The sequence below is a fragment of the Camelina sativa genome, chromosome 18 (assembly GCF_000633955.1).
Source record: "Camelina sativa cultivar DH55 chromosome 18, Cs, whole genome shotgun sequence".
Taxonomy (NCBI): domain Eukaryota; kingdom Viridiplantae; phylum Streptophyta; class Magnoliopsida; order Brassicales; family Brassicaceae; genus Camelina; species Camelina sativa.
The window spans coordinates 15065566-15083336 of NC_025702.1; the positions used below are offsets into that span (position 1 = coordinate 15065566).

Sequence of the window (17771 nt, forward strand, 5' to 3'; positions counted from 1 at the left end):
CATTTTTATAAAAAAGCCAAATTAATTTTTTTGACCGTTCGCGTGTCATGTTACGACTACCGGCGTCTATGGAGAAATCACCGCAAAATTTAAGAGAGAGAGAGACTAAACGAAGAAGAAGTAAAAAAAAAAACAAAAAAAATTCGTTTCTTTTTCCAGAGAGGTCTTAAGAGAGAGAGAGGAGAGAGAAAGAGAAAAAAAGGATTCGCTTAAGCTACAGAAAAGCCAAAAAAACAATCTAGAGGTTGGGAGAAGAAGAAGAAGAAGCTTTTTGCTATCCCAGCTGTTAATAAAAACGACGACGGCGACGGTGACGGCGGAAGCTGAGGAGCTTTTGTTGCCAATGGCTGACTCATACGGCGCCGTTTCCGTCGACGTTGAAACGATCTATCTTGGTGGCAAGGTTTCATTTCCATTCCCTTCTTTTTAACTCTCCAATTTCCAAATCTTTCTCGGTTGTTTTTTTTGGTTTCTTGAAATCGGATCCGAGTCAAGTTCGAAACTTTCGTTTAGGGGTTTATCTTAAACTTGCTTAAGACTAATCTTTTATGTGTTTTCTGATTAACATTCAGATGTGTTTTCTGATTAAGATTCAATTGTGTTTCATACATTTGAGAAAAACAAAACAAAACAAAAAAATTGGTTCTTGAAAAATTCTTTGCTTGTGGATTTGTGAAACTTTTTTTTTTTTGTTTTATGATTCTTTCCAGATGGGATTATTCTTGGGATCTTCTTCTCTATTCAAAGATATCTTCTTCTTCTTTTGTATTCCTTATTCTTGTCTTATTGCCTTTTTTATTTATAAAATTATAAGAATAAAGAAAACTCCAGCTGTTTTTGTCTACCTTTAATCCATTGTTTAATAAGACTAATGCTTCTTTATTATCTCATTAACACTCATATTAGCTCATCTTTTATTTACACTGTCATTCCCCTTTTTATAAAAAAATTCACAGTTATTAGAATTAGGCCATCCTCTTTGGTTGTTGATGATGAAGTTTTGATTTTGTTTTTTTTGCCCTTAAAGTGGTAAAAGCTGCACATGGAAAAAGCTTTAACAGAGATTGTTTCATTTTGTGTTTCTTTCTTTATTGTGTGTTATTACATATATGTCTTTTCCACCTAAAGTCAGTTGTCATATTCCTATCTTTAGTAAATAGATTAATTGTTTACTGGAGATAAACAATATGGAGAAGACAATGGTATGAGATAGTGTATGGTTTTTATAACTTATAGAGCTTAGTTTTCTGTTGTTGTTCATGTTGCTTTTTGTTAAAGTTTGCTGGTTTCTTGTGTTCAGGAGCATCGTGTCAAAACTGCAAGTGGTGTTGTATCTGTCATTGTCTATGGAGACCGAGAAAAGCCAGCATTGATTACTTATCCTGATTTGGCCCTTAACCGTAAGTCTAAGGAATCTTTAGAGGCTAAATTACAGGATCCTTGGTCTCTTTTGCTGAAGTTTTGAATGTTTTTGTTGCTTCATTCTTCAGATATGTCATGCTTCCAAGGATTATTCTTCTGCCCTGAAGCAGCTTCTTTGCTGCTACATAACTTCTGCATTTATCATATCAGTCCACCAGGGCATGAGGTCCATATTTTAGTTCCTTTTTAAATTTAGTTTGGTAATTAATTTGCTTGGCGTGATTACTCACATGATTGTCATCGTTTTCTTGCATTTTCACGAAGAGTTCTTGCAGTTAGGAGCTGCTCCGATTTGTCCTAATGATTCAGCCCCTTCTGCTGATGACTTGGCAGACCAGATTCTTGAAGTTCTTAACTTTTTCGGGTAATGATTGAATCCCTTATATCTGGCTTATTGAAGCTCTAAACTTTTGTTCTGTTAATGAAAATGTTGGAACTAACAATGTATAAGCTTTTGGTCAGCCTTGGCGTTGTGATGTGTATGGGTGTGACTGCAGGTGCTTACATCCTCACCTTATTCGCGGTATGTTCCTCTTCATTTTTCTCTTCTCATTGTCTGTTGCTTCAAACAAACATTGTGTTTATAATCTGTTCTCTGTTTTAAAACTTTTCAGATGAAACATAGAGAACGTGTTCTCGGTTTGATTCTTGTCTCACCATTATGCAAGGCCCCGTCTTGGTCAGAATGGTTTTACAACAAGGTGATCTCAAAGTTGTTATATTACTACGGAATGTGTGGAGTTGTAAAGGAATTTTTGCTACAGAGATATTTTAGTAAGGTATATTCACTGCAGTGAGCATTGCTCTCTACTACACTTGCATTTCCAGACTTCCCTTATTCAAACCGGTTGCAACTACTTGCTACAGGAAGTCCGTGGTAACGTCGAGATTCCAGAGTCAGATATAGCACAGGCTTGCAGAAGAGTCAGTGTTTAACTCTCGTTTTTACTGATTAGTCAATAGATAGATCTCTCTATATCAGTGATTTGACACCTTTCACTTTTTGATAATTTCTTAGCTGCTTGATGAGAGACAAAGCGTAAACGTTATGCGGTTTCTTGACGCCATTGATCGGTAACACAACATACACTTCACAATCATTTATCTAAGCAGCATTCATTCATGTTGTCAAATCTTGCCTTTCTTTACTTTATGCAAACCAAAACATTTGCTCTTGCAGGAGACCTGACATCTCAAGTGGATTGAAGAAACTAAAATGCAGGACACTTATCTTCATCGGAGATCAATCTCCCTTCTACTCAGAAGCTGTTCACATGGCAGCAACTTTGGATAGAGGATACTGTGCTTTGGTTGAGGTTTGAGAAATCAAATTCTCATCCCTATTTACTCTACATATCGAAACATGTTTGGTTTTCTCGCTACTTATCATGTTTTCTTGAAATTTTATCAGGTTCAGGCTTGTGGTTCAATGGTAACAGAGGAGCAACCGCATGCAATGTTGATCCCAATGGAATATTTCTTGATGGGTTATGGATTATATAGACCATGTCTTTTCACAGAGAGCCCTAGAAGTCCTCTTAGCCCTTCTTGTATTGCACCTGAGCTTCTCTCTCCTGAAAGCATGGGATTAAAGCTTAAGCCTATCAAAACCCGACTCTCAGCGGCTTAAGTTTGTGTGCTACTGATTCATTGGTTCTAATTGCTGAGGAGAAAATCTTAGGGCTTTTGTAGATATAGAACAAATCACTAGGGAGATTCGAGAAGAAGACGGAAGAGGAAAAATTCAAGCCATCCTTATATATATAACACATTCTTTTGTAGTCAGCAGATACGACAGTTCTCTTGTTAAGAAGCCACAAAATGTTGTTTATTATTTCATTTCTTATACATATGTAAAATGTTCTGTTGTTGTGACATTGTGACAATTGTTTTGTGATGGACTCTGCAGATTCAAGTAATAAATTCATTTTGCACCTTCTTTGGTTCCTTCAAGACTTAAGAGATTTTTATGCTTGGATTCACTATTTAGATTATGAATCTTCCTGTATATATTCAATGGTTTTACAGTCTTGATCCTGAACTATTTGGATAACCAGATTGAAACCTTTTTAGTTTGAGATTTGATCGTCCTTCAACTTTAGAGTTTAGACAGCAGAGAAGAATTGCAAATGGAAATGGAGACCAATTCTTCTTAGTCTGAACAAGTCCAGTGCTACTCGATCTTCGTAGAGCCCTTAAAATGGATGCAGACAACTGTAAATCAGAGCCAAACCCGATACCAAAAGTAAAAGAGGCCATTTATTGTATCGACATCCTAAGACGTTTTGTAAATTACAAATACATCAAAGCTCACTCACAGTTCATAGAACCACTTATATCTCTCTACAAGCAAATAATCGAAAGGTTTTCCCTTTCAAAAACACAGAAACAATGATAATAAGAACTTCAGATGATGTAGTCTGACCATTCCGAGATGAATGAAGTATGATCCATCGATTCTCCGGGACATTCCTCTTCAAGACTCGTCGGCTTCTCTTTTCCACCAACGAGTCTCGCCGGATTCCCAACCGCTGTACCTCGAGGCGGCACGTCGATCAACACTACAGAACCAGCACCAACTTTAGCTCCTGCACCAATCTTCACATTTCCAAGAATAGTTGCTCCAGCTCCAATCAAACAACCGTCACCTATCTTGGGATGTCTATCTCCACAAGCTTTACCAGTTCCACCAAGTGTCACATGGTGGAGGATCGAAACATTGTTCCCAATCACAGCTGTTTCACCGATAACAACTCCCGTTGCGTGGTCCAGAAGTATCCCTTTTCCGATCTTCGCTGCTGGATGGATATCAACTGCGAACACATCAGAGATTCTTGAGTGTAAAGCTAATGCTAATGGCTTCCGAGTCTGTGTCCATAGCTTATGTGAAACACGATGCGCCTGGATTCAAATTCAACAAAATCAATCTAACTAAAAACACTATTCACAAATCAAATGATGCAGATTCACCTAACTGAAGGATCAAACTAATTTCACAAAAATCAAATCGCGAATTAGGGATTCACCTGAATTGCTAAGAAGCCTTTGTAATTGAGGAGGCAATGAGAGAACGAGATACAAGCAGGATCACGAACACGAGCGGCGCGTAGATCGGCGACGGTGGCGTTACGAAGAGAAGGATCGGAGGTGAAAGTGTTTAAGAAGAGATCGTACAAAAGCGTTGATAAAAGCGTCGAGGAGCAAAGCTTGTTTCCTAGATGAAACGAGATAGATCGTTCGAGAGAAGAGTGAGAAAGAATCGTCGAGTAGAGATAGCTGGCTAAAGCCGGCTCCGCCTCAGCGTCACGGCGAGCTTCCGCTTTGATCTGTGTCCACAACCCAGCAGCCTCCGCATCTGCAGCTGCTGCAGATATCGCTGCTGCCGCCGCCGCTGCTGCATCTGCGGACTGAGTATCGGAAGATTGTGTATTGTTATTCTTCGATGGAGATTGATCTCGGAGTTCTCCGGCCGGTGGCATCTTAATGACGGCGATATAAGATTCCGATTTCTATCTCCCTCACCTGTCAATGTTTCCAACCTTGTAGGCTTTATAATTTTCATCGTGCCGAAATATTTTAAATAATTAAATCCATTAGATTAAAAGATAATGATTGCCCACGTGGCGTGTTTTAAACGTGCTTTCTAGAAAACAAATCAGAGCCGTTGGTTTTATATCTTTATCGATCACCGTTAGATTAGATTCATATTTCTCATAATCGACGGTGGTGATTCTGCAGACAGTTCTTACCAAACTTCTTTTTTCACTGTTGAAGAGAACACGTCACTGGTTATATTAGTAAATTAATAAACCGATACAGAAGATTGCTTCGATAAACCAAACCAAAACAATTCGGTTAACAATTGTGCCTTAAATACACAAACAGAGACTATACAATTTAACTACCAACACTACAATTTTGAAACGTGAATGATTTGAAGTAGTCGAAGTAGGTTTGCTCCGGTTAACCAAATGGTCTCATCTGTTTGATTATTGAAGTGAGCAAATTATTGTTACTCTTCTCTTCTTTGATTCTGGTAACAACTTGGTCCAGCACTTGTGACTTTCTCTTGCTCATAAACTCGGGATCGTTGAGCTTCGTAAGTAACTCAAGCTGGCGTCGTTCCCCGTTCTTGCATCTGTTCAATGCATATTCAACTCTGCTCAAAAGCATCCTTTCTGCTGCAGCAGCTTCCCACTTAGATCTCATCTGATGAATCAAAATAAAGCAGATCATTAAAAATCAAATGAGTTAGGATCAAATTCAAAGGTATATATATATATATATATTTACTTAGCAGAAGTAACGAGATAAGATAAGATGACATGATACCAGAGCATATCTAAAAAAAATCGAGCTTTGTTCCGAGAATATGAATTTATATAAACCGTGGGGCGCCAAATGACCACCGCTTCTTCCATATTCTTGGAGTCTTGATCTCAGGTCAACACTTTGTCCTAGATATATAGCAAAAACATTTTCAGGATCAAACTTTTCGCCTAGGTCTTGATCACCGATGAGAGCTACACCGAGCTCATACAGACCCGCAAAATGTTTAGGGGGTAAGTCCTCATGTCTGTATCTACGGACACCTTCTTTTCCATTATTGAAATCTTTCCAATCATTGGGTACTATAAGAGGCTGTGTATGCAGTTTTAAGTTTATGCTCAGCTATCATAATGCGCATATGAAAACAGAATAAGACCAAAGCGACCATAGCAATGTAACAAGACTAGAGAACTTAGAGAGACATTGCCTGCCACGGGGAGAAAACGATGTCGTGTATAGTCAGCTTGTAGTCTTCTCTCTTCAACCTAGTGTGGTCGATGGCGTCGGAACTGAATTCTTTTCCGATCAATCTGTTGATACATTATGACCATTAAGTGAAAGAAAAAACAAAGGATACAAATGTAACAACATTGTGAATAGATGAGATGAGAAAATATACCTATTATTCAAGAATTGACTTAGCACCGGCATAACGGTTGTGCTTCTTTGCATGGTAGTAAATGTGTGTCGCATATGGTTAATCTTCAACTTCGCCATCTTCGATATTAGAACAAACGACATTGTCAAACAAAACAAAACAGAACAAACGGCTCTGCTTCTGATTGTGAATTTATTCTTCGCCTATGTTTTCTTCCACAGTTCCACAGATCTCTCGTAACATGTGTGATTGTATAAGGAGATGATAGAAAGTTATGGAAGTAGTGTGGGGAAGTTGAAAAAAAGGTGGGTGATTTTACAGTTCCTTGCATCGTGGAAGTCCAAGTAACAGAGTGGAGAAATGGCGGGTTTATGTATTTTTAAATCTAAAAGCATCTAAAGATACAGGCAAAAATGCAAATATGCAACTATAACCATAACAGTTTATCTTTTTATTCATTTCAAGTTCACTGAACAAATCAAAATTGATTTTAAATTAATAAAAATGAAATTTTAAGTCATCCGGCACAGATGATTCTTTCAGCAGACCAATACCGAAACCAAAACGGTTTGGTATAAACAAACAATTCCGGTTAAACAAAGTGATAAAAAGGTTAGGTGATTCTCATTCCCTTATGCTCTTCACATCTCTTACGTCCTTTGACGGGAGATCTCTCACAGATCAATCCATTGCATAATTTAACTCCACAAGCTACGATTTTTGCGGCTTCTGGTTGAAAACATACTGGGGAAATTTTCTCCTTATGTTGCCAACACCTTTTGCTTCCTATAGGAGAACTTCTTGTGCAAGGTAAGCCATTCTTTGTCGTAGCTTCACAGAAGCGAGGCGAACCTTCTTCGTTGCTTATTTCTTTATGCGATTCAGGATCAGATTTCTCGTCTTTGACTGTTTTCTCACGATCTGTCTCATTAAGAAGAAAGAGAAAAGCATTGATCCTCATGCCTTTGTGGTCCTCACATCGTTTTCTTCCTGGAACAGGACTCTTATTACAAGGTTCCATGTCAGGTAAGATCACTCCACAGGTAACATCAGAATCATTATGATTGTGATGATCTTGTCCGGTGAAAATCTCGGGATTTGGCGGCGGTGACTGTTTTACGGGTGAAACACGGCAAACTCTCTGCCCTTTATGCTCTATGCATCTCTTTCTTCCTTTAACTGGACTTCTATTGCAAAACCCTCCATTCTCAAGTATGACTCCACAAACAGAATCAGTACAAGAACCATCAATCTCATCAAACCTGTCTGAAACCGGTTGCGGTCTAGACCGGGTGAGTTTGAGTATTGAAGTGAGGAAATTACTACTCTTCTCTTCATCAACAACATCACAGCTTAGCTTTCTCTCTTCTTTAAGCACATGCTTCTCGCCTTTGATTCTGATACCAACTTGGTTCCGAAGAAAAGGAAAAAACATTCGTGATATACCGGACTTTCTTTTCCTCATAAACTCAAGATCACCGAGCTTCTTGAGTAAATCAAGCTGGCGTCGTTCTCCGTTACTTCCTTTGTTCCAAGCATAGTCAAATGTGCTCAAAAGCATTCCTTCTGTTGCCTCAGCTACCCTCTTAGATCCCATCTGATAAAGTCATATTAAAGCAATGAAACAGTCACATGAGTTAGTATTAAACTTGTATACTTAACAGACAAACAGAGAATATAAGAAGACATGTAGTAAATACTTACCGGAGCCCATCTGTATAGTATCGAGCCTCCTTTGGAGAAAATGTCCTCAAATAAACCCCCGGTAACAGCCTTCTTAACTGGAGATGATTCAACGGTTTCACAGTCGACAAGGTTGTAAACATTGCGCAAATGAGCACCGGATCTTCCATAACGCTGGAGTCTAGTCCTAACACTTTCAGCTTGTCCTAGATATGCAGCAAGAACATCATCAGGTTCAAGCTTTCGACCTTGGTCTTGACCAATGACCGCTACACCAAGCTCATACAGACCCGGGAAAGATTTACGGGGTAAGTTCTGAACTCTGTATCTACCTACACCATCTTTTCCGTTATTGAAGTCCTCCCAATCATTGGATCCTATAAGAACCTGTGTATGCGCATAAGAGATAAAACTAACATCAAACAAACCCCTTCAAGTAGCAATGTAATCAATGAGACTAAGAGCCAGTGCCCAATTCTAATCCAGAGAAAATGAAGACTTTTTAAAGTCCATTTCCGCAAATCTCCATAGATGACGCAAATGCAAATACAAGATCAAACTTATTGTATAGATTTTAAGCAGTTGGAGATCAAAGAAGACACAATAGGCATCAAAAATGGGATCTTTACACCAAATTCCAGGAATATTGAAGATCTGATTTCTCATTTCAGTTGAAATCTGAGAAATCCCAAAATGGGTTATAGAGAAAACACAAGATCGAGTAAAGAACCAGACACAGAAACCGATCTCAAAGGAGAGAGAGACATATAGAGAGAGGACCTGCCATTTGGAGAAAACAGAGTCGTGTTTAGTCCGCTTGTAGTCTTCTCTCTTGAAGACAGTGGGGACGACGGCGAAGGAAACGCCGTCCCCAAATTCCATTCCGATGATACCAATGATATTTTATATGGTCAAAAGATTAAAGACACAACCGATAAAGATTAAAGACACAACCGATAAGTATCGAACCAAAAGTGGATGTGTTTTGTTTTATTGTGTCCGAGTCCCACGAGAAAAAGTGTTAAGTGACCGTTGGAACTGTGAAGCTTCTTCTGTACGGTTTATAGATTAGTTACCGTTGGAATAGTTGATATTTAACTACATTAGTCATATGTTGAGAACGTAATTAGCATAAGGGAATATAAACATTCTTAATGAAGACTTTTAAGATTATCTTCTATTTTTCGGATTTTTAGTACCCATTTATTTGACTTTTAAAGAAATAACAGATTTCAATAGTTCTATTCTCTCAGCCAAAAAAAAAAAAAATCTATTGAAAACCTATAATTCATTTTCACCAATTTTATTTTATTTGTTAAGTTTCGGAAAAAAAAAATCAATATTTACAAAATATGCCTTAAATGATTTAAAAAAAAAATGTATTATTATTTAGGATTAGAGACAGTAGTTATCAAATTAACATTTGCCATTGTATAATTGTTTTATGAGAAAATAAAAATTATGTTGTTGAAGGTTAATCTCATTCATGGGATGATATTTTACCAACCGGGTCGTGTGTGGCATGTGGATACGTCGAACGCACAATAGAGACCTTTTAGTGATCGACCTTCTCACTTTGGAAGTTCGAAGGTGGAAGTTCGAAGGTATATCATTGTATATGCACACATCACACACCTAAGGCCATCATTAACGCGGAAACAGTTGGGGTGTTCCAAGCCCATTTACATGATAAAAAAAATTGAATAGTGGACATAGATCATATTTTTGGGTTTTGAAGTAAAACAGTTTTGAGTCCATTTCTATGATATGTGGCATAACGTGAGTCGCTGTGTCTTGTTGCAATTGAGAAATTTTTTTTCATTTTTCTTCCTCTTCCAAATCAAGACTAGGTTTTGCGAAGGAAAGAGAGAAAACGGCGAAAGCTTCGATTTCTTCATCCTCGCCGTAGAAACACCAAAATCTTCCGATTAAAACACCAAAATCGAGAGTTCTTGCATGTTGAAATCGATCTTTGCAAAGGTTTTCCGACGAATCCGTTTAACTTCTCTTCTTATGTCGATTGATATGTCCGGCGATTTGATGGTTTAGTCGAAATCTTCTTGTTGACCCTTTGTCTCGTCGTCTCCTTTGTCTGGCATAGATCATCTCCGGCGATATAGAGGTAGTCCCGTCGTTTCCTCTTTCAGTCATTGTTTCTCGGATGTTTCATCGATTTAGGGCAAAAGTGAAATCTGTGAATTAGGTTTGGGTTTAGTAACATGGTATAGGGTTTGTCTCATCTGTCAATTAACGGTTTTGATTAATCAATCATGGATTTTAGTGAGCTTTTTCTTATGACTGAATTCCGAGTGTTCTATGTTGTCTTTGAAATCAACCTTAACACTGATTAACTTTAATTGATTTTGCTTTGTTTCGGAGGCTTGTAGGTGAGGTTAACTAGGGCAAATTAAATCAAGGACCATCAACAAACCTGCATTTGCTCGAAACTAATAGGTAAGTCACAAGGTTGGTGTATTGATTTGAGTGGTGTTGTGGTTTGTGTAGTAGTGTTGTGGTTTGTGTAGTGTTGTGGTTTGTGTAGTAGTGTCCATTTGTTTAGCTTTGTATGTCTCAGCATCTAAACTTTTATCAGCTGGTCATGTTCGCATATGGTCATGTTCTAGTATTAATTGTTGTGATTGTAGTTTTGCTTTTTAGGTGTGAGTTGTCTAAAAACTTTAAAAACTGATTTGAAACTTTCGAAACTTTTAAAGCTTTTGAAACCGAGTTGTCTATGAAAATTTTGAAACTTTGTAATGCTTTAAGAAAACTAGTTGAGTAGGTAAATAAAACTCAATGACCTTTAGTTACTTCTGATTGGACTGAAGTAGGTAATGGTTATTTAGAATTAAAAGTCTCAACCAACACCAAACTTTTGATTTAATGATCTTCTTAACTTCTCTATATTACATCCGACTCTTCTATCAATCTCTCATATCTTTTACTTCTCTTTTATCATCCATCTTGTTTGCTTCTTTCTACAATCTCTTAGAACTTTCAAATAATATCTCTGCCTAAGCTTCTTCTTTGTTGAATTCTGATTGCTATGGAATCAAACAAAACTCCTAACAGTCAGTCTCAACCCTACTTTAGCCTTCTTAACTTCCCATTGTAGACAAAGATGGCAAAAAATCAGTAAGGAAGTGAGCAGGTTTTGTGGAGCTTTTGCAGAGGCAGAGGGTGAGAAAGCTAGTGGCATGAACGATTTAGATATTTTGCAAAATGCTCACCAAATCTACACTAACATGTACAAGAAGAAGTTTGGTTTGGAGTATGCTTGGAATGTGCTACGCTATGAACAGAAATGGGCAAACCTGGAGACTATGAACCCCACTCCGAAGACAACCAGCTCTAACAAAAGAAAAGCTGATGATGATGCACCATCTACAGGTTATGTCGTTTGTGAGCACGAGAGCAGGCCTCCGGGCATAAAGGCAACGAAAAAGGTAAGGAACAAAGGTAAAGAGAAGGCTGCACCATCTGCAGAGTTTAGTCACATGTGGGAGATAAAACAGAAGGATTTGGAGGGCATGAAAGAACTCCAAAAGATGTCCATTCTTGATACTCTCATTGCCAAGAAAGAAACTCTAGACGAGGATGAAAAAGCTCTAAAGAAAAAGCTAATGGCTGAACTGTTTTAGCTATGTTTTTTTTTTATGTTTTTAAGCGGATGTATGGTCTCTATGTTTTTAATGAATCCCATCTTGTTTGTTGTTTACGTTTAGAATGAATATCGGCTGTTTGAGAATATGTTTAACTATGTATGGTCTCTATGTTTTTAATGAATCCCATCTTGTTTGTTGTTTATGTTTAACTATGTATGGTCTCTATGTTTAGAATGAATCTCGAATGTTTGAGAATATGTTTTATATTAGTTGGGAACTTATATATGTGTTTCGGTTTCAGGTTGAAGAAGTCATGGACCGTGAATACGACTATGGTATAAACAGCCCATTAGACTATAGTTCCGATTCAAAAGAGGAGGCTGAGACCTGTTACTATCCTCCACAACCATCAACTGCGATTGGATTCACAAGTCTGTCGAGCCGTGAAGCTCAACCACTACCTGCTTATGAGACACAACTGAACCAGCTCAACGACGAAGTGATCCAGCTCAAGGACCAAGTGATCCAGCTCAAGGACCAAGTGATCCAGCTCACGGACCAAGTGATCCAGCTCAAGGACCAAGTGATCCAGCTCATGGACCAACTGATCCAGCTAAAGTAAATTTGTTTCAGTTTCGGTTGTTGTTGTTTGCTTCCGTATGGTGAACCCGTGAATTGTATGGTTGTTGTTGTTTGCTTCCGTATGGTGAACCCGTGATCGGCTTATTTGGATGTTTGTTTAGGCTTGATTGTTAGCTTTGTTTACAATCTTTGGTATGTACCCGTGATAAACTATGTATTCATTAAATAAAATGTTTGTGTGCTTTAATTAATTAAGTAATATGTTTGTTTTTTTTTTAATTTTATTTACAATGTTTTTTTGTTTCATAAAAATTTGGTATTGTATTTTGAATTTTTGTAAAAGTTTATAAGTTTGCAATTTATATGTTATTTTATAAGTTTTTATAATTATAATATGTTTAAGAATATTATATTATTAAATTTTATGATCTTAAACATATTCTCCCAATAACTAACTTTTTAACAAAAGATCTTAACTATTGATTTTATATTATTTTCACAATATTTATACTCTAAGAACACCCAAAATAGTTTCCCCTATAATGCCCTAAAGACAGTTAAAATGTCATATCATTCATTATTTTGACTCATCATCATATTTAGTACTTGTTTTGATGGCTTGTCCTAACTCCTAACTAAGGATGCTAACCGCGTTGAAGCTATGAGGAGCCAGAGCCATGTGATTATATGGGAGGTCGACAAGTGGCTCATGCTGCTATTATTAAATCCAAACTGTTGTTTTCATCCTTTTTTTTTTTTTTACTTTAACAACAGTAAATATACATATTTTGAAAGAAAAAATAAATCATAAGATCTTAAGAAATTGATTAAATTCCAAGATAACATATGATATATTCGATCGCATCACTAGACTTTGATTTCTTGAAGCACCTTACATGCTTTAACAAAAGTGCAAATCAACTTTACTCAACTTTTGTTTTTCACTTTCTCCACTGAAAGAAATAAAAGCATACATGAAAAGCATGCACTGATGAACAAGTGCAACGTTCAACTCCTTAATTATATTTATATCATTTTGTACTCTTGTTTTCTTTCTTTCTCGATGAAACTGATTATGAGAACCGATTCTATTATGTTCTTTTTTTTTTCCGGCATAAAAGAAGAAAGTTGGCCATAACTTGTCCATGAAGAAAGAAACGGTCTTATATTTGTACACTACTAAATTATAAAAAAAAAATCAAATCAACAAAATTGAGCCAAAGAAAAGTGTTATAAAAGGAATTAAGTATCAATGTATCATCATCCTTGGCTTCTTTTTTGGCTCTCTTTAGAGTAAAGCAGAGTACTTTGTGAATATTTCTTTATTCTTTTTAATATTCTTGGAATATATTTTTAAAAATACAGAGACAACAAATAGAGAAGAAGAAAGAAAGAAACTCTATAATCATATAATAATAATAACACCATTGTCTTTCTTGTCTCTTCCTTGAAACAGAGCTTACAAATCCAATATACTTCTTATTTGTCCTCTTTCTCCGCAGTTTATATACTTTATAAATCTTCTTCCTTTTAGATATTTCTGATTGGAACTTTGCTTTTTATTAATCATCTTCTACCAAATTCCTCTGATTTTGTCGAAGAAATTTAGTGTTTTGAAAAAAATCCAAAATCTGACTTACAGCATCAGCTTTTTTTTGGCCCCACTTTACAAAAGTATGAGCAACATTTTCTTGTTTTCTACAGCAAAGCAATGCTCACACCATTTTCGTGGAGCTTAAAGTCTTCTAAACCCAAACCAAAAGCTTTGAAATTTCTCAGCAAGAAAGAGAGTGTGTGTGTGGGAGAGATCTAGGGATTGGCTATTAAGAAAAAGAGAGAAAGAGAGAGAGAGAGAGAGAGAGAGAGAGAGAGAGAGAGAGAGAGAGAGAGAACAGTGCACTATGGGTTCTTGTGCTGTTGTGTTTTGTGCATCTGTTCTTTGTGTTTCTTAGATAAAAAAAAAATAGTTTGAGAGACATTGAATCTCACACTCTTACTTACACACACTCACACACGCGTAAATTTCTCAACTTTTTTTATAATATTTCTTTTAGCATCTTGGATTGCGTGATACTTCCACTTTCTCATTTCAGAACAAAAGTGGGTTTAGATTGAGTGAAGTGTGAAAAGTGTATGTAAACAAGGGTTGAAGAAGAAGTAGTTTGGGTAGTTTAGTTTAGGGTTTCTTTCAATTTCTGGGGTTGTGATTTTCTAAATCTAGAGAATGAAGCCGAAGAGTTGTAAAGAGAGAGGTGTTGTAGTGGGGAAGAAAGTGATGGTTGCTGTGAGAGCTTCAAAAGAGATCCCAAAGGCAGCTCTTTTATGGACTTTAACTCACGTTGTTCAACCTGGAGATCGTATTAGGCTTCTTGTTGTTGTTCCTTCTAATTATACAAGTAATTCATCCTTTTCTCTTCCCTTCTCTTGTCTCTTAATTAGCAAGGCAGAGTTACTATGGGAACAACTTGAGATCTTGGACTGTTGTTCTTAATTATTTAGTCAGAATTTGCTTTGGTTTTGTCTGGTTATATTAATTATTGAGGAGAAGAATGTGAATTAATGTGTAAAGAGTTTTAATCTTTTTGTTTCTTGGCTTTTTCAGGTAAAAAGATTTGGGGGTTTTCGAGGTTTACCAGTGACTGTGCCTCAGGTTATGGAAGGTTTCTTGCTGGAACGAATTCAGATCGGAAAGATGATATTCATGAGTCCTGTTCTCAGATGATGTTTCAGTTACACAATGTTTATGACGCAGAGAAGGTAGGAAAAAACTAACTTTTTATTCATGTAGATTATAAAAGTAACAGCTTTTTTTTTTTGGTTAATGGGATCATAAAGAGTTTCATTTGCTTTTATAATGCAGATAAATGTCAGAATCAAAATTGTTTTCGCTTCACCTGATGGAGTTATTGCTGCTGAAGCCAAGAAATCCAACTCAAATTGGGTGATTTTGGACAGGTAACACTAATATGTTTTAAGTGTTAGTGTGTGTGTGTTGCAAATGCATAGTTTTGGAAACAGCTTTGGTGATATTTTTGAGAATTATTGAACAGGGGACTGAAGTATGAGAAGAAATGCTGTATTGAGCAATTGGAGTGCAATCTTGTGGTAATCAAGAAGTCACAGCCCAAGGTTCTTCGTCTCAATTTGGTGAAAAATGCAGATACAGAGCATCCAGAAGCTATATCGAGGTTAACTTCAAAGTCTGTTGAGCCTCGGAGAAGCACAAGACCCGGAAAAAAGCTGAGGGAACCGTTTGTGACTCCAGCTAGCAGTCCAGACCAAGAAGGTTCTTCACATACTGACATTGGCACTTCATCAATATCTAGCTCTGATGCTGGAGCCTCGCCGTTTTTAGCTTCTCGAGTCTTTGAGGGACTCAAGAACGAGAATTCGTGGATCAGTGATGGAAACAAGAGTTTCTTTGAATCTGATTCTGACTCTGATGGTGAAAAGTGGAGTCCTTTATCAATGGCCTCTTCATCTTCTCATCCTATGACTTCAGCTGATGTTCTGAGTCCTAGTGGTGATTTATCAAAAGCTCAAACCGAAACTCCGAGGAAATCAAGATTCTCAGTTCTTAGGCTCACTTTATCAAAGAAAGAACCTGAAGCACCAAAGGAAATACGTAAATCTGATACATGCTTAAACAAAAGCGTGAGAGAAGTTGTTTCTTTATCAAGAAAGCCAGCTCCTGGACCTCCTCCACTATGTACAATATGTCAACACAAGGCACCTAAATTCGGAAACCCTCCAAGATGGTTCACCTTTGGCGAGTTGGAGACAGCAACAAAGGGTTTTTCTAAAGGGAGTTTCCTGGCTGAAGGTGGGTTTGGTTCGGTTCACTTAGGAACTTTACCAGATGGTCAAATCATTGCTGTCAAACAGTATAAGATTGCTAGTACACAAGGTGACAGAGAATTCTGCTCTGAAGTTGAGGTTTTGAGCTGTGCACAACATCGGAATGTTGTAATGCTCATTGGACTATGCGTGGAGGATGGGAAAAGATTGCTCGTCTATGAGTATATCTGCAATGGATCCTTGCATTCTCATCTTTATGGTAAAGTTTCTACTCTTGGTATACAAAGAAGAACATTCTCCTTTTTTTTTTCTGAAACATTGTTATTAATGAAAAGTTTTGTAGGTTTGGGGAGAGAGCCGTTGGGATGGTCAGCGAGACAAAAGATTGCGGTTGGAGCAGCTCGTGGGTTGAGATACCTTCATGAAGAATGCAGAGTCGGTTGCATTGTTCATAGGGATATGCGTCCTAACAATATTCTCCTCACTCATGATTTTGAGCCTTTGGTAAAAAGAATGACTAAAACATGCTTAAAGCCTTTTCTGTCTTTCTGTTTTGTGCAAAGCTTGAAACTTTTTAACATCCTAGGTTGGAGATTTTGGGCTAGCGAGATGGCAACCAGAAGGAGATAAAGGAGTTGAAACTCGAGTGATTGGAACTTTCGGGTAATCTTATGGCATGATCTTGAGATATTCTTCTTCTTGATTTATATATACTTGTAGAACACAAAAACCAAGATGACCTTTTCTGTTAATCTTCAGGTACTTGGCACCTGAATATGCACAAAGCGGACAGATTACAGAGAAAGCAGATGTTTACTCTTTTGGGGTTGTCTTAGTTGAGCTTATCACAGGAAGAAAAGCTATGGACATTAAACGTCCTAAAGGTCAACAATGTCTCACCGAATGGGTAAAACCAAAAAGACAACTATATATATCAAAGTTTTAGTCTTTAAAGCTCAGATGCTTACATTTTTGCTTTTTTTATTTATTTTGCAGGCAAGACCGTTGTTGCAGAAACAAGCCATTAACGAACTTCTTGATCCACGTCTAATGAATTGCTACTGTGAGCAAGAAGTTTACTGTATGGCACTATGTGCTTACCTCTGCATTCGCCGTGACCCTAACTCGAGGCCACGAATGTCTCAGGTTTGCTACCCCATAACGCATCTCAAAAAAACACTTACCTCTACATTGATGTTTTGATGGATTTTTTTCGAACGTTAATGGAATCTGTGTTCTCTCTCATCAATGAAGGTGTTGCGGATGTTAGAAGGAGACGTTGTCATGAATCCAATGTAGAAGAGAAGCTTCACAAGGAAAAAAGTCTTCTTATGGAGTTTGTACACTATTTAGGGTATTTTACAGCTTCAGTGAGTTTTTTTTTTTGCTTTTGTATATGTAAAAGCTTGTGAATCACTGAGACAAAAGATTCAAGTAAAGTTTGTTGAGATTTTTACACTGATCATATGTGTGATGGACTCATGGCCGGTTAAAGGTTAAATAGTTCGGTTTAACACTCCGCAAATTGGGATTGTTGGTTAAACCGATTGGGTTGACAGATCAAACTTGAAACCTTTTAATTGCTTAAGAGGTTACAACACTTTCACTAAACAGTCTCGGGGGCGGCGACGACGACAACATCGTTCTCTTCTTTTCTCCTCATGTTCTGTTTGATAATCGCAGGTAATCTCGTCAACATCTTCTCTTCCTTTTCTTGATCAGTTAAGAAATTGCGGTTAGGTTGGTATAGAACC

The 17771-nt window shown here is 37.3% G+C and overlaps 5 protein-coding genes across 7 annotated transcripts; 2 read left to right on the forward strand and 3 right to left on the reverse strand.

Moving 5' to 3' along the window:
• On the forward strand, positions 196-3360 carry LOC104761738 (pollen-specific protein SF21-like). Of its 2 annotated transcripts, none has more exons than XM_010484852.2 (10): positions 196-403; positions 1301-1400; positions 1491-1588; positions 1698-1786; positions 1885-1945; positions 2037-2201; positions 2290-2346; positions 2441-2496; positions 2603-2738; positions 2834-3360. In XM_010484852.2, the coding sequence occupies exons 1-10, from the start codon at positions 344-346 to the stop codon at positions 3050-3052; spliced, it is 1041 nt and encodes a 346-aa protein (XP_010483154.1). In that variant the 5' UTR covers positions 196-343; the 3' UTR covers positions 3053-3360. The 2 variants fall into 2 exon arrangements, with proteins under 2 accessions (XP_010483154.1, XP_010483155.1); XM_010484853.2 differs by lacking the exon at positions 196-403 and adding an exon at positions 832-1202.
• LOC104761740 (serine acetyltransferase 5-like) lies at positions 3660-4972 on the reverse strand. 2 transcript variants are annotated; one of them, XM_019240539.1, is made up of 3 exons: positions 4449-4972; positions 3967-4323; positions 3660-3931 (listed from the first exon to the last, which is right to left on the reverse strand). In XM_019240539.1, exons 1-3 carry the CDS (start codon positions 4899-4901, stop codon positions 3899-3901), a joined length of 843 nt encoding a protein of 280 aa, XP_019096084.1. In that variant the 5' UTR covers positions 4902-4972; the 3' UTR covers positions 3660-3898. The 2 variants fall into 2 exon arrangements, with proteins under 2 accessions (XP_019096084.1, XP_010483156.1); XM_010484854.2 differs by having other exon boundaries at positions 3660-4323.
• LOC104761741 (protein EFFECTOR OF TRANSCRIPTION 3-like) lies at positions 5386-6492 on the reverse strand. The gene is made up of 4 exons (XM_010484855.1): positions 6371-6492; positions 6179-6281; positions 5755-6063; positions 5386-5619 (listed from the first exon to the last, which is right to left on the reverse strand). The coding sequence occupies exons 1-4, from the start codon at positions 6490-6492 to the stop codon at positions 5386-5388; spliced, it is 768 nt and encodes a 255-aa protein (XP_010483157.1).
• Positions 6820-9008, reverse strand: LOC104761742 (protein EFFECTOR OF TRANSCRIPTION 2). Its single transcript, XM_010484857.2, has 3 exons — positions 8813-9008; positions 8054-8419; positions 6820-7946 (listed from the first exon to the last, which is right to left on the reverse strand). Exons 1-3 carry the CDS (start codon positions 8912-8914, stop codon positions 6963-6965), a joined length of 1452 nt encoding a protein of 483 aa, XP_010483159.1. The 5' UTR covers positions 8915-9008; the 3' UTR covers positions 6820-6962.
• LOC104761743 (inactive protein kinase SELMODRAFT_444075-like) lies at positions 13627-17479 on the forward strand. Its single transcript, XM_010484858.2, has 9 exons — positions 13627-14615; positions 14822-14976; positions 15080-15174; positions 15270-16276; positions 16361-16521; positions 16604-16680; positions 16777-16924; positions 17014-17163; positions 17272-17479. The coding sequence occupies exons 1-9, from the start codon at positions 14444-14446 to the stop codon at positions 17314-17316; spliced, it is 2010 nt and encodes a 669-aa protein (XP_010483160.1). The 5' UTR covers positions 13627-14443; the 3' UTR covers positions 17317-17479.

Coding starts and splice junctions, on each gene's coding strand:
- LOC104761738 (XM_010484852.2), top strand. CDS start 344: ATGGCTGACTCATACGGCGCCGTTTCCGTCGACGTTGAAACGATCTAT. Junction 1,589..1,697: donor TCAGTCCACCAGGGCATGAG/GTCCATATTTTA, acceptor GAGTTCTTGCAG/TTAGGAGCTGCTCCGATTTG. Junction 2,497..2,602: donor TTTCTTGACGCCATTGATCG/GTAACACAACAT, acceptor TTGCTCTTGCAG/GAGACCTGACATCTCAAGTG.
- LOC104761740 (XM_010484854.2), bottom strand. CDS start 4,901: ATGCCACCGGCCGGAGAACTCCGAGATCAATCTCCATCGAAGAATAAC. Junction 4,324..4,448: donor AAGGCTTCTTAGCAATTCAG/GTGAATCCCTAA, acceptor ATTTGAATCCAG/GCGCATCGTGTTTCACATAA.
- LOC104761741 (XM_010484855.1), bottom strand. CDS start 6,492: ATGTCGTTTGTTCTAATATCGAAGATGGCGAAGTTGAAGATTAACCAT. Junction 6,064..6,178: donor TCGTTTTCTCCCCGTGGCAG/GCAATGTCTCTC, acceptor CTGCATACACAG/CCTCTTATAGTACCCAATGA. Junction 5,620..5,754: donor TTTTTTTTAGATATGCTCTG/GTATCATGTCAT, acceptor ATGAGATCTAAG/TGGGAAGCTGCTGCAGCAGA.
- LOC104761742 (XM_010484857.2), bottom strand. CDS start 8,914: ATGGAATTTGGGGACGGCGTTTCCTTCGCCGTCGTCCCCACTGTCTTC. Junction 8,420..8,812: donor CTGTTTTCTCCAAATGGCAG/GTCCTCTCTCTA, acceptor GCGCATACACAG/GTTCTTATAGGATCCAATGA. Junction 7,947..8,053: donor TACTATACAGATGGGCTCCG/GTAAGTATTTAC, acceptor TGACTTTATCAG/ATGGGATCTAAGAGGGTAGC.
- LOC104761743 (XM_010484858.2), top strand. CDS start 14,444: ATGAAGCCGAAGAGTTGTAAAGAGAGAGGTGTTGTAGTGGGGAAGAAA. Junction 15,175..15,269: donor AATTGGGTGATTTTGGACAG/GTAACACTAATA, acceptor ATTATTGAACAG/GGGACTGAAGTATGAGAAGA. Junction 17,164..17,271: donor CGAGGCCACGAATGTCTCAG/GTTTGCTACCCC, acceptor TCATCAATGAAG/GTGTTGCGGATGTTAGAAGG.